Raw genomic sequence first — 15043 nt, forward strand, 5'->3', positions numbered from 1 at the left:
AATATTTTTATGTCATTCACATGTTTTTAAAGCCTAAAAGGAAATCATGTAAAAGTTAAATATGAATAAAGTACTTCTTCATAAGTGTAAAAGTCCAAAAACCAACAATTAACCATCACAATCATGACAACCCAAAAACAGACAATAAATCGTCATAATTGCAATTATTCGTTTGACAATTAATAATCAATCGGATTTAGTAGTTTTGACAGCCCTAGTCACCATTCACTTTCATTGTATGGAAAAAAGATTAAAGTTGAAGGGCGATTGGGACTTTCTGCCGAATGTTTCCTTTTGTGTTCCACTGAAGAAGTCATACTGGTTTGGATGTTGTTTTCTTTTCTTTTCTTTTCCAAGCAAAACACTGCTAACATTAGTGCAAGTATATTGCTTGGGTTGGTTTAAAATTTTCAGTTAGTCAATTAGTATGTCAGAACCTGACACAATTTATGTCAAACTTGCAGTCAGTGCTAAGAATATAGCTATTATATCACTATTAAGATATATATCTTAAAAGTTCACATTAAAGACCATTAATGAAATATACTGTAGTTGCCTTGGCTTTTTATATTTGTCACTTGGGTCAAATCATACATTTTGACAAGCAACAATTATAAAGGACAGAAAAACAATTGTACAGTGTACACCCCAGATTAGACCAGTTAATGCTAATATTAACACAGTTCCAGATGAAATATGGCATTAATCGTTTTTTAAGGTTTCTATAGTTTGAGGACATGAGCAAACAGAAGATTTTTAACAAGGTCCAAATACATTCCACTCTCTCTCTCACTCACTCACTCACTCACTCACTCACTCACTCACTCACTCACTCACTCACTCACTCACTCCCCCTTTTCCCACCTACATTAAAATTGTTGCTTCCTTGTGATCACATGATAAAATATTTGGAAGCATCTTTCAGTGGCTCTTTTCCTATTGTATTAAAGCAGTGGGAGTTGAAGTCACTGTTAATAATTTAGTGTTATATGCAAGGCAGGATTTCCCTATAGTGCAAAGTGAGCAGAGAGACGGGGAAATTGATTTTCAGTGTGTACATTTAATGGGTGACTGCATAATGAAAGTGTGACCTATAAAGTTCTACTGCTCTTGAATGCTAATGCTGAATCACATGATGGAAAGTTACTTCTCGGCAGCATTGTCAAGTAATAAACTAAAAATTGCAAGGTTTTTCCATTTGTATTTTTTTTTTTCTATTATTGTATTGCCTACTCAAATTAACAGCAAACTGAGCCAATTATCTAGAATTTGCTATTAGAGATAAATAAACAATTCTTCCAATTATTATTTTCATCTTGTATCCACTCTTATAAGTTTTGGACAGTTCATTGAAATTTTTATAATTATTATTATTTACATTTAATGGAGGTGTTTAGTACATATTGATCTGTTTGAATACTATTCTATATTTCCATTGGCATAAATGTATCTACTTTTTTAGTAACTTACAGAGTGCTCTGCTTTCATAAGGGTAGTTTAAGACTGAAATTGAACTTCTTCAAATTACGAGTAGCTTGTAGCTTGACAAGTTACGGTTTAAAATCAGCTTCCTCAGCACAGCCTCTCAGTGATTTAAGATTTCCATGATTGGAGGAACAATTAACTTCAGCTCTCTGCATGGATTTGTGGACAGTTAACTTCTGATGTCTGCTCATTAAATGTAATGCTGTAAACCCCAAGTTTACTACTACATCAGACTCTGTCTGCTGCTGAATGGGTTTGTATACTCGTATGGATGTTGTTCTTGAAGCAGTTGAGGTTTATTGAGTGAAGTTGTGATGTTGTGTTTTTTGTTTCCATCATTCTCAAGGCAAATTTGTTTTCTGTCATCCAATCATGAATGTGTCTCCCTTTTTTTTCGTTTCAGTGAGCAAAGCATCTGTCAGGCACGGGCTGCTGTCATGGTATATGACGACGCCAATAAGAAATGGGTTCCGGCTGGTGGATCCACGGGCTTCAGTCGAGTCCACATCTATCACCATACCGGCAACAATGCCTTCAGAGTAGTGGGGCGTAAAATTCAGGACCACCAGGTAAGAAAAGAGGAGCTGTGGCCTAAATGAGTTGGAAACTGTTGATTTGTATGATGAATTGCTAAACAACTTCTGCTGCTGAAAAATTTCAACACTTCAAGTCAAGATTCACAGGTTGATGCAATAGATTTTTCAGATTATTTATCAATGTTCATATAACATTGTGGGACGTTTTTTGGGGAATATGTTTTTGATAAGTACAAAAGTACGAAGTGTGGCAGAAATGTTGTAACAGAAAAGACTCCCTTAAATTGAGATGTGGAACAGTTAAATAAATTATATTTGTAAAGTACCTGTTACAGCTTAGTTATTGCATATTTGCACATTTCTCCAGTAAGAAGTAGGGATGGGCTCGAGTACTAGGAAGTGACAGCAATAACACACATGTGTCAAAGAGGAGGGTCTTTGTTTATTAATTTTGAAATTGATTGTGTCATAATTTTCATTGGAACTTGTGGTCTGAATTATCACATCAACAAGCTCCAACACAGCACACTGTGACTTTCTGTCCGGGGCAGAGACAGCACTCAACACTCTAGAGTAGTGTGCACACGCCAGGCGAGTTCTTTAAAATTGCTGGTCCTGGATGGATCACAGCTGAATGGAACAGAACGCAAGGTCTTCAAAACTAAAACTATTTTCATAGTTCACCAAATATGAAAAATCTTTTTCATTTACACGCCCTTATGCCATCCCAGATGTGTATGACTTTCTTTCTTCAGCAGAACACAAAAAAAGATTTTTAGAAGAATATCTCTGTAGCTCTGTAGGTCCATACAATGCAAGTGAATGGTGGTCAGAACTTTGAAGGTCCAAAAAGCACAAAGGCTGCATAAAAGGAATCCAGTAACTCAAGTGGTTAAATACATGTCTTCATATGTTATATGAAAAGTGAGAAACAGTGAGAAACAGACTTAAACAATATGTAAGTCTTTTTTTACTATAAATTATCCTCCCTGCCCAGTAGGTGGCGACGCAAAGAATGTGAATTGCCATAAACTAAAGAATTATGTGGAAGTGAAAGTGGAGATTTATAGTAAAAAAGGACTTACATATTGATATGTTTCTCACCCACACCTATCATATCACTTCAGAAGACATAGATTTAACCACTGGATTCATAAAGATTACTTTTATGCTGCCTTTATATTGCTTTTTGGACTTTCAAAGTTTTTGCCACCATTCACTTGTATTGTGTGGACCATTTTTTTATTAATTTGTGTTCAGCAGAATAAAGAAAGTAAGTAATACACAACTGGGATGGCATGAGGGTGATTAAATGATAAGAGAATTAAACATTTTGTGTGAACCTCTTTTAACATGGTGTATTACAAATGTGATAGTTAAGACAAGTTTTAAAAAAATTCACTGTTCATCCATCCATGACAAAACAGTGGTGTGGGCTTAATAAGAGAATAACGGTAACCTGATGGAAGAGCAGAGACATGCTTACTGAGCATTCTTTCATTGAGTTGTCCAGCATTAGATTTTGATTATGCCTTCTTTTTTAACTTTTTGTAATAGACTACTTTATAACAGTCTATAATAATGAATTTCCAAGACATTAGAACAACATTGAAATGCAATGCAGTAGCTAAAGACTGAGTACTTGAGTAGACAAAATGACCAAAATGCCCATCCATAGTAAGAAACGTCCAAGTGGACGTTTAGAAAATGCATGTGGTGTTTTTTTAATGTTTATTTTGAGGTCAGTATGAGGTCAAATTTGCCTTTTGATGCAAACTACACTCAAGACAAAATATGTTGTTCTTGTTTCAAAACATGTCTGTAGAATTAGAGACAGCAATTTCACTAGGACTTTGTTCTTTTATTAGCCGAGGGTCTTTCATGTCTATCTTACTTTGACTTTGTCTTTTTGTGTGACAGGAAGTCTAGTTTAGTTGCAATGTCAACATGCTTGTCTGTATTTGTGTAATTTCAAGAAAATTAAATGTCCTTATAATTAATTGGTTTTTCAGTCAATCCCGCACTCTTCTAAACCTCACAAGCTATGCAATAGCAGTTTGAAATATTTCCAGTTGTTGATGCTAGTGGTTCAGAAATTACACACTTGAGCTTTACGAAATAAGGGATAAGAGCAATAAGAGGCATACTGAGTGGTAGATTTTGATTATAGTCCCAGATAATGGTCGTTTTTAGGCACATCGTCAGATATTTTGAACCTTTTACAGACAGTCCACATCCACCAGGTATAACTGAGGGACTGTATGCTTGGCCCTTTTGGCTTCCCCTGCAGAGAGGGTTGTGTTTCACTGCAGTGCTTGCAATGACCCATGACACTGAACATGAGGGGGTTTGAATGGCTCACAGATCAGCAGGGTAGTTTAAAGAAAATAGCATCTCTAATGAGCAACATGCCTGTTTTTGTTGTGATTGCAAGAGTATAATGCTTGGCTTCATTCTGAAAAATGCTCTTCATTTTTGATTTAGTGGTCCAATGTGCATTTAAAAAAATGCTGTGTGTACTCAACAATATTTTTTTTCCTATTCTGGATTTGGGAAACCAAATCACAGTTTACCTTGACTGTAGCAAATTATTTAAAATGAATTATCTTTATTGAAAAATTATTTATATTTTGTAAATAATTTAGTAAATAACAATAGGAGTGATGGTGGCATAGTGGGCTAAAGCACATAACTGTTAATCAAAAGATTGCTGGTTCGATCCCTACTGCCACCACCATTGTGTCCTTGAGCAAGGCACTTAACTCCAGATTGCTCTGGGGATTGTCCCTGTAATAAGTGCACTGTAAGTTGCTTTGGATAAAAGCATCTGCCAAATGCATAAATTAAATTTTTGATAACCAGAGCACAACTACCATTTGACGCAATCTATTTCCTAAACAGAGATGAACATCAAGACATTAATTGGTCACACAGAGATACCAGTCGTGCGGTACTGATCACTAAAACATAAAATGCATCACATGTACTTGTGCAGTAAAAATCTGACATTTTGGCATTTCCAACTGTGAGCCACTTGTTGTTCGACTAAACAGCAAAAAACCTAATGAAATGTTTCAATTTCAATTAACTTGAACTAATGGGCCGTTTACACCGAATGCTTTTTTGTGTCCATCTATTTCTATTGTTTGCCTATGTACAAGTGCGCTATATGGACATATTTGACTGTTGCGCCACGTCTAGCATTATTTCAGTGTTAAGTGCAGGAGTTCAGTGTTTTTTTTTTTAAGATGCCATGTCAATTTCAAAACAACTTCAACTTTCAAAACAACTTCAACTTTTCAACGCTCTGCTTTATGCATCTACCTTTTTTTTGTGCACAAGATGGTGTTTGGTCTGAACTGCCCTTTAGTTATTGCTATGGCAACCAATGTAGATTTGATCCCATTGCATTACTTGCAAAATGACAGTGCGGACATTGAATCCTAAATATCAAATTATTCCCCAAAAGAACTTTGTTTTGGAACTCTGGTTTCAAGGTGGCAATTGAGAAGCTTCATTTTCACCATGGTCCCATTTAAATGCTATTAAAGTATCTCAAATAAATCTGCCATATTTAAGTTCAGAAAACAGTGTTGCCAGAAAAAACTAAATCTGCCTTAGAAACTTCTAGGGTCCTTATTACTGAGAAATGACCAAGCCTTATCGATTCCAGAAAAAGGTGAAGTTAAATCTCTTATTAAACGGCGTAATATAAGAGGTCTTTGCACCATTTATGATTGCATGAATGACTTGGGCCTATTGATGAAATTGCCTGTTTCCACTCATCAGTTCTTCTTTAGAATGAGGTTTATACAAGTAACTTTAGTTTTATGGAGAAAAAAAAAGTATCTTTTAAAACAGGATTATTTCATGCAATGTAACTAACTCACTGTTGCTTGATCTTCATCTGCCATCTCCTGGTTGCAGACAAATGTTGTAACATTAGTAAAGTTACTATTATATGCCAATTTTCTGTCACAAATTTGGCATTCTACTTTATTTAATCTTAAGTAAAATACCGACAGACTATATCGGTCTAGAAAGCAGCTGACTTATTTGTTGAAGGGCTTGAGCGATTGCTTCATACAGATGAACAAACAGAGCGGATTTTCTGATGCCTGACTGACTACAAAATCAGTTGGGATATTATGACCCTTTAGCTAGAGTCAATTTATAATCTTTTTGTAATTTGAATTACTCCTGTTAAGGCTTCGGGAATGTGTAGAATCGATTCCAAGCTTTGCAGTCTATTCTCGATTCCCAATGCCTCGGAATCAAAAAAAATTGATTCCCAGCCCTAGAAATGGCTGTACTTATATATTCTAGCCTATGTATATAAATGTTGATGTGGTTGCTGAAACATCTACCTTGGAGTTTCTGCCAAATGCATGTGCACATCTGAGTGGTATGTGCTGTTTCAGCAACCCTTTAACCTTCCTTCGCAATTTTGTTTGTTTTGTAAACTCCCTAAAGTGGTTGGAGAAACGTCATTATCTTCTGCGTTTTTACTACCCAAATACCTCAACTATAGAATGCTTGGTTAAGGGACATTCTATTAATGTTGAATCAAGCTTATAATGCATTTTTGTTGTCCCCTGGGATGCTGTGTAGGTCAGAGTTTTCTATTTGGCCTATAATTGAATGTCATATCTCTTTGTTCACATGAAGGATACAGTCTGGGGAATGAATAGGCTGAATCTAGCCTGTAACATCTTGGTGTTGTGTGTGTGTGTGTGTGTGTGTGTGTGTGTGTGGTGAACTTTTCCATGGCCAGCATAATAATGTGTGACTAATGTATGATCAAATGCCTTTAATACTGTAGTTTTGAGGTGAGTGACACTTGAAGCTAAATCAAATCCAGATTTCACATGCATTTTTAGGTTTCTGTAAGGACCAATCCTACAATAAAAAACTACAATGCAATGAACAACTGGTTAATCTGGACTTTTTTAATAAATTATGTAATTGAAGCATACATCTCTGCATTACATTATCACAATCTGATAATGCTGATACAATTGGATCCTATTTTAACTATATTTGTTAGATTGTAAATTACTGGCTTCAGCTTTGGTTCCCTAGAATCTTTTCTTTTCTAATCTCAATTTGTTTTATTTATTTGATAGGGAACACATAGACTGAAGTCCTATGCTTCATGCAAAGACAGAGAGAGACACAGCTGACTTGTATCTCCAGTCCCAGTGGTGTAGTACTGTAAGCTACTGCTCTATGAGTTGGCATTCAGACTGAATGTGTTGTTGCACTAATTAAATGGCTGGATGCAGCGCAGCAAATAGAACAGAACAGGTGTCTCAAGACACATTTTTAAAAGTTGACATTCTTTTTAAAAATTACATGGCATCTAAAACGTGACGCTTCTGTGCGAGACGCTAAAAAAATCAAGACGCAGCGGTCAAAGAAACAACTGAAAATGAATGCCAAAAAATATATATGAATTCCGTTTGAACAACAGCTAAGATTTTTTTTTTGTATTTTTTTTTTTTTTTTGCAATTTAAACATGGTGTTCTGCACTAAAAGTGAAATTTCGGCACCACTCGCATCATCAAACGGGAATTATTTTCAAACAGGTTTCCTGAACACTCCCATGCAGAGATAGCCTGATTAGTTTGAGCATCTCAACATGGAAACAATAACTCAACCAATGGCCTGAGTTTGGAAAGTGGAACTGATTTAATAGTATGATATATCTACACTGTATATTCGGCTCTGTGTGCTAAAATTAGTGTTCACGTCACACAATTCACTTCAGGCTGTGTTACATATTAGTTAAATTTGTGTCTGGCCTGGTTCTTTCCTCATGTTCATTTCTTTAAAAGAAATGAACCGAACAAGAAACCTTTTTTGATTCCATTGTTTGGATAAGCAAATTTGAGCACTTTTAGTAAAGTGTAAAGTAACGTGCACTTACAGGTAGACAACTTAATGCATTTATACGGATTTGTCCATGTATGAAGCTTCCTGTTACACTAATTCTAGAGAGGAGGTAACCATGTAAATGACTCATTGCTATTTTATGGTTATTCAGTGCCTTTCTGCCCTTCTGTGGAAAGCCTTTTTCTTTCCTCTGAAAGTAGCTTGGCCCATTTCATCATGGTCACATTAATAATTCATGAACCGCACAATCATCACAGTGATATCCGAGGACAGTGCGTATCAGATTACTTCAGGAAACTCACTGACATTTGTTGATGAGCCATGCGTGGCAGTTTAATTGCTAAAAAGAATAGTGTTGATGGGACCACACGCAAACCAAATGTCAACACGTATTTTGTGTTTGACACCTACGATACCCTTGTCATCTATATATAGCTGACTAATGTCTTCAGATCTATGCCTTCAAGGGTGCCAGTAAGTAGTCATTTAGTACAGTAGTTCTTAACTGGATTGCTTAAGGACCCATGCTTTACATTGGAGTGGTAACCCAACATTATACCAACATTTCTAAAGTAAACAAAACTCTCATTAAAATCTAACATTACAATCAACATACAACATACAATCAGGCCCAACATACAATCACGGTGCACTTGGTTAGGAACACATGTGCACCTACCTATTCTTGCGATTATATAATCAGCCAATCATGCAGATATGGGTCTGGAGCTTCAGTCAATAGACCATCAGAATGGGGAAAAAATGTATCTTAGTGATTTTGACCGTGGCATAATTTTTGGTGTCAGAAGGGCTGGTTTGAGTATTTCTGTAATTCCTGATCTCCTGGGATTGTTGCACAACAGTCTCTAGACTAGAGTTTACTCAGAATGGTGCCACAAACAAACAAACAATCAAAAAGTATCCAGTGAGAGTCAGTTCTGCAGACAGAAACGCCTTGATGATGGCCAGACTGGTTCGAGCTGACAGAAAAACTAATAATTTTTTTTGTATCTGCAAGAATAAAGGTGCTACATCTAGCATTTTTCAATCTGTAGTTTGTCCTTTTTAGGGCTGTAACAATTATTAAAAAAATCTGAGCATGGTTATTTAACTGAGATTATTGTGCACATCAAAATCCAGTCACATTTTGGCACATTTCAGTGTCTCAGTCGTTCAAATGTACTCCGACTGTCTCGCTGAACAACACTGCGGACTAAGTGCAGCTCTTAACCTCTTCTGAACCAAGCATGAAGGGCTGTGATACATGTCCCCTTTGCGTAGGTTCGTGCCAAACTCCTGTGAAAATATAAGCAAGGATTTTAGTGAATGCAATGTGCTCGTGTAATGGCAAATGTTATTTGTCGTTGTGGGTTCATACACGCAGTGTAAATGACACGCAGTGACACAGAGGAGCCCTGTGTCATGCTGGAGACAGTGTTGTTGTCAAGACCACCTAAACTGAGACCGAGACAAGACCAAGACTTTGAGAGCTTGAGACCAAGCTGAGACCAAGACCAAGGCAGGGCGAGTCCCACACCTCAAGACACACAATAAAACGTGGAACATGCAAACCATTCGCACTCCACAAATTTATCTAAAAGATCCATATTCCCATAAAAACACCCACTGTGTGTGTGTGTGTGTGTGTGTGTGTGTGTGTGTGTGTGTGTGTGTGTGTGTGTGTCATGAGAAATGTCTTGATAAAGTAATCAAAAGGCATTGTAGAGGTGAGTTATATGTGTGAATTATCCTTTGTTTTCTATGAGCAAACAAACACTAAGGAGTTGAAATTTAACCATCTTTATTCAACACTCCTTTTCCAAGTTTTACCATCCACCTAAAAAAATAAAACAAATTGTACAAGCATCACATCAGGTTTTCTGGATGAATCCTCCCCCATAAACCATCATTAAGTACAGAATATATCAAACAAAGTCTTCACTTTTCTCTGTCTTTTCTTAAACAATATAGTAACATTCCAAGTTGAATGGAATGCAGCAAGAGGCAGATTGCTAACGTTAACTAGCTAGCTTTGCTAGCATCACTTACACTTAGCTTACCTTTATGCTTCCTTTCTAAGTGCTGATAAAAGTTTGATGTGGTCCCAGCCATCTCAGTAAGCATTGCGTTGTAGAATTGACAAACTTCTTGTTGTTTTCTTTTGGATGCCTTTTTGCAGATGAACTCTGTGTGGTTTAGGTCAGTGTTTCCCAACCTCAAGTGTGCCACAGCACACTTTTTTTGATTAAAAAATGCCATGGCACACCACTATAACACATAACCATCGTTAATGGTTTTCCTTTTCAAAAACTTGTCCATGTTTTCTGTCTACATAGCGTGAACTCGTAATGTTTGAAATTCGGCTATGAAAAAATGCAAGTAACATAGATACGCTGTATAATGAGGTCACAGATGCCAAGAGCGCTAATTGGATTATGAAAAACGAAAAATGAGAAACTGTCTTTTCCAATTTGTAGATTTGTTCTTGCAAATTAATTCTTGCAACGACACAGCAAATACATCTTTTATTTTTTTATTTATTTACTATATTTTCTGGAAATAAAGTCACACCTGATTATAAGTCACACTGGGTCAAAATCATGTTGTTGATAGAGAGAAAGAAAACACAATTCGCACTGACAGAGGTTGGATCCGGCAGGCACTATAGGACCCGGAAGCAGCCGCCCGGCCTCCAGTAACTGGTTCAGATGTCAAACGTGCTCCGTGAAGATTACAGTACCTCAGAATCTACACATCGAATCGCAGTGTTTTTGGACTTGTTTAAAACAGGATTATTTGCTTTTAGTAATCGTATGTAACAGTTTCTCATTCTTTTTATGTTTCATGAGAGAAATATGACACGTAATCTGTTCATAACCTCTGTAACTCTATGTTGTGCACAAATAAACATTTTTTAGTCTTTGAGTAAAACAATACACCTGTTGTATTCTATTCATTCATTCGGTTCACTGACTGAATGTTTTTACTACAAGTGTGATGATTAATGTTATGATGGACAAAATATTTAAACTGGTTGCATAAATTACTATACATAAAATACTCAGTTGGCAACTTTAAAACTCTTCTACCATCTTGTAGTCTCAAGACAAAGACAGATTTTGAGTACTACAACACTGGCCCGAGATGATAGAATGAAGAAACACAGAATCTCATAGGCCTTTCTTCATGTGAAATAAGGGCTCATGGGTTTTATCGGAAAGCCTTAACGTAACGTGTGAAAGTGACAATTTTGTATAGAAATATGTTACTATTGCATTCTGTAGTTAAATATAATATAATAATAGCTAAATGGACGAAGACTGAAGTTGAACAAAAAAGATTTTGAAATTTGATACATTCATGTTTTTATAGCCGTAAATGAAATCATGTAAAAGTTACATATGAATAAATTGCTACTTAAGGTTTATAGAGCACAAATATACCTATGACAAAAATGACAATTTTTGATGAAAATTGATCATCATGATCGTGAAAGCCCTAAAATGGACAATTGTCATAATCACAATTATTTGTTTGACAAATACTCATCAGCCAATTTTTATAATCGTGACAGCCCTACTCCTTCACATTTTTTAGAAAGTTGATGAAAGCCAGACACTGTCCCTGATGTATAGCATTATTTTTCAAAGACATCTACATGTAGTGGTCCTTTAAATGGATTAATTTAATGAAATCAACTTCTCGGTAAAGGTTTTTATCATTTCAACTGTCTAATGCTAAAGCACAGTATACATATTAAAGCACCACTGCTAAAAACATCAAAATATTCAACCTCACTAATCAACTAACTGATTATTGGATGACTATTTGACCTTTGTGACTTATCCCTAGACCAGAGAATATTTGGGCCTTGAATTCTTTTTGTTTTATATGAGGACATATAGTACTTCAGTGTTTTCCCTTCTGAGTGCTTACATTTATTTAGGACAAAATGTAATGTACAGTATTTTAATTCAGACTTAGATTTCAAAAATGTTCAATATACTTAGGTTTTATGTTTTTATATTCCTCATTTGCAAGTCTCTTTGGATAAAATCATCTGCTAAATTAAATGCATGTAAATATATGTTTGCCTATTCTACTTACAGGTGGTAATAAACTGTGCCATTCCTAAGGGGCTGAAATACAACCAGGCCACGCAAACATTTCACCAGTGGCGAGACGCACGACAGGTCTACGGCCTTAACTTTGGCAGCAAAGAGGATGCCAACGTATTTGCCAGTGCCATGATGCATGCCTTGGAGGTGCTGAACTCTCAGGATGCAGGTGAGAATACTGTTTTCACACCAGTGAGCAATACTTAATGATGTGTGAATTAGGTGAAACAAGGTGTTGGGTTCTGTGTGTAGCAGTACTATTACAGAGCATTTTTAACCTGGTCTCATAGCAACTATATTACTATAAATTACTATACCTACATTATTGCTAAATAATTTTAACAATGCTCTTTGTACTTATCAAAGAAGTTTTTTGGCGAAGAATGAACACTAAAGGTGCTACAACAACAATAGTTTTATACACTTTCACACAAATCATAAATAAAACCACATCTTGTGTCATCTAAACACTTTAACTACAGTGCATGACTTGTATGGCGATACATTTGAAAGTTTTCCTTATCCAACTACAATTACAAGCTCGTTCAGGTGCGATTTACATGATGCAGTAGCTCAACTGACAGAGTTGCATGAGTCCTGAAGGGCACTTGGGTCAACAGAAGAGGCAAAAGTGTTGAAGCGCCATAAAATGATGTGGCTGCAAAATGACAGCAATTGCATTTTTCGTGTTACACTTTCTGTTTATGGCATATTAATGCACAAAGTTGCTACAAATCATTAAAATGGTATAACAAAAAAATGGTATAACAGTCTACGCTTATTATGCATAGTACATGGGGTGAGAATGTTTTTTGTGAATCTTTATTGAGAGCATTGTCAATTAACTTGCCCTTTTAAGTACAGCAATCTATAATTTTCAATATTCTTTATATAAAAATATATACTTTATTAAGCAGATCTACATTTCTACACTATTTCATGTGTCAGTACACAGGAACCAATTTGGTAAGTGGTGTAGGTAACAGTTACTTAAATCTTTAAGTTAAGTCAATTTAAATTTAGACAATTTCGACTTGGTCCACATTAATCCGGATAAATTTAAAAACGGTGTTTTGTTTTCAAAACGCTCAGTCTACACTGCCGTTTTCATACGTTTTCCAAAAGTTTCTTTTCCACATTGAAACATCAGAAAGCGCTTAAATCCCCTTACTGCACATGTGGGGAAAAAAGGTAAGAAGTGTGGCCATGAGTGATTTGTATTTATGGTAAGAAATGCAGTTGTCCTCCTGTTCTGTCGTCGGAGAACAATTTGGAACAAACTTTCTGTCGCCTTTAAGGGAATGTGATATGAAGGATGTGCAAAGTAACATTTATCTTTATCAGTGCTATCAAAATGGATAGCAGACACAACAATGCCGCTACAACATAGGCCACCATTTTCATTGTTGTGAGTTGAATGAATCACATGCTGCTTCTCTTGGCTCTCAACGAAGGCGGTCGCATTTTCTCACCCTCTCCCTACCCTTATCTTCCCTGCTTTGCTCCTCTCGTCATATCTAGTCTACTGTCTTGTACTTGAGAGACTCTCTGAGCACTGCTCTTCGAACTAAGACATCATGGATTTGATCAACTGGTCTCTCAACGCAATTGACACCATCTTCTCGAAGAGAAGCTTGGGTTCGGGGGAACCTGTCTGCCCTGACGGAACGTTCGCAGCTGGCTACACGATGGACGCGTGGGAGAGGTGGCGGGTCGTGTGTCTGGCGGCTCTTTCCGTGGAGGACGTTGAAGATATCTACCTATTATCTGTTTCGGCCGCCCTCAACCAGCACTGGCCTTGGCCAAGTCCGCTGTTGGAACAACAACTCCCCCGGAAGAGCACTACAGTGAGCCACTCTCGTGTTCCTTCCCCGACTCCCCAGACACCTGGTGATTGTTGACTATGTCTGGGACCTGATCAAGGTTGTCTCCATGGCAACTTGCTGTGTATTGCTATGACAACCCTGCGGACTGAGGCACCTAGATTAGATGCTGGCATAGCGACTCTCCAGGCCTACACACACATGAACTCTTACACATATATACAGATATGCAATCATCCGCCCGATACCATATCCCTCGCCTTCGCCGCTTTGTACCCCCAGTCTGACAGGCGGGTCTGTGACCAGCTCCGAACATGGCTGCAGGTCCGGATGGCTGCTTGCCTGTGCTGGGCCACCTCCATCCCCCCCAATCCCATCCCCTGTTGCAAGTCTTGTTCATGTTGTAGAGTGTACTGATTATGTGCTAATGTTGCTGAGGTGTTTTTTTCCTGTTCCCACACTGTACTTCTTAAGGAGCATAGTCTGGGGGCTGCCTTTTTTCTCCTCTCCTCATGTCATGCTGTATTTCTTTCTAATTCCCTGTCTTCCTGTCCTGTCTACCCCCTTGTCATATGTATGTTTGTATGGACAGGTCGATGGCCAATTTCACTGGTTTACTATGTGACAATAAAGGACTACTACTACTACTACATGGCAACAAATATGTCATAGTTTTTGTTTATCTACTTTTTCCCTGTCCACACAACTATGCAAAAAAAGTTTTTTACAGCAAAATATCATTAAAAACACACAAAGCTAAAACATCTTAATTCAAAACAGATTATCTTATAAATTGGCTGTTTTTGACCAAATTTAAATCCAAATGCAGGGGATTGTGGGTATTGCCTTCAGAGGAAATGCTTCTCCATTGGGCATGCTAAGTAGCTGATGCAACAATTCTTTATTGAATTATTCTGTCACAAAATGAGCATCAGTTATCAAAACAAGCATGCTCAAAAGAATGTCAATTCTACCTTCACCACCAAATTTGACATTGTATGTGCTTACTGTTTAAAATGGTATTTTTCTGACTTAAATGGCATAAAATATTAATGTTTTAAGTAATCTTAAGTAAACTTTTTTTGTTTGTTATTTATTTGTTTATCCCCCTTTCTCTTAATTTTGAATGCCCGATTCCCACTACCTAGTAGGTCGTCTTGGTGGCGCGGTTACTCACCTCAATCC

At 36.9% G+C, this 15043-nt stretch overlaps 1 protein-coding gene across 5 annotated transcripts in view; it reads left to right on the forward strand.

The window, feature by feature from the left end:
- Positions 1-15043, forward strand: part of enah (ENAH actin regulator) — a 138378-nt gene that overhangs the window by 66158 nt on the left and 57177 nt on the right. For all 5 annotated transcript variants that reach the window (XM_052095378.1, XM_052095377.1, XM_052095375.1 and 2 more), the window contains exons 2-3: positions 1889-2054; positions 12027-12204. In XM_052095378.1, coding sequence (XP_051951338.1) covers positions 1889-2054; positions 12027-12204 — 344 coding nt within the window. The remainder of the gene's footprint in view (positions 1-1888; positions 2055-12026; positions 12205-15043) is intronic.

Source organism: Xyrauchen texanus, chromosome 28 (genome assembly GCF_025860055.1).
Source record: "Xyrauchen texanus isolate HMW12.3.18 chromosome 28, RBS_HiC_50CHRs, whole genome shotgun sequence".
In the NCBI taxonomy this organism is placed as follows: Eukaryota; Metazoa; Chordata; class Actinopteri; order Cypriniformes; family Catostomidae; genus Xyrauchen; species Xyrauchen texanus.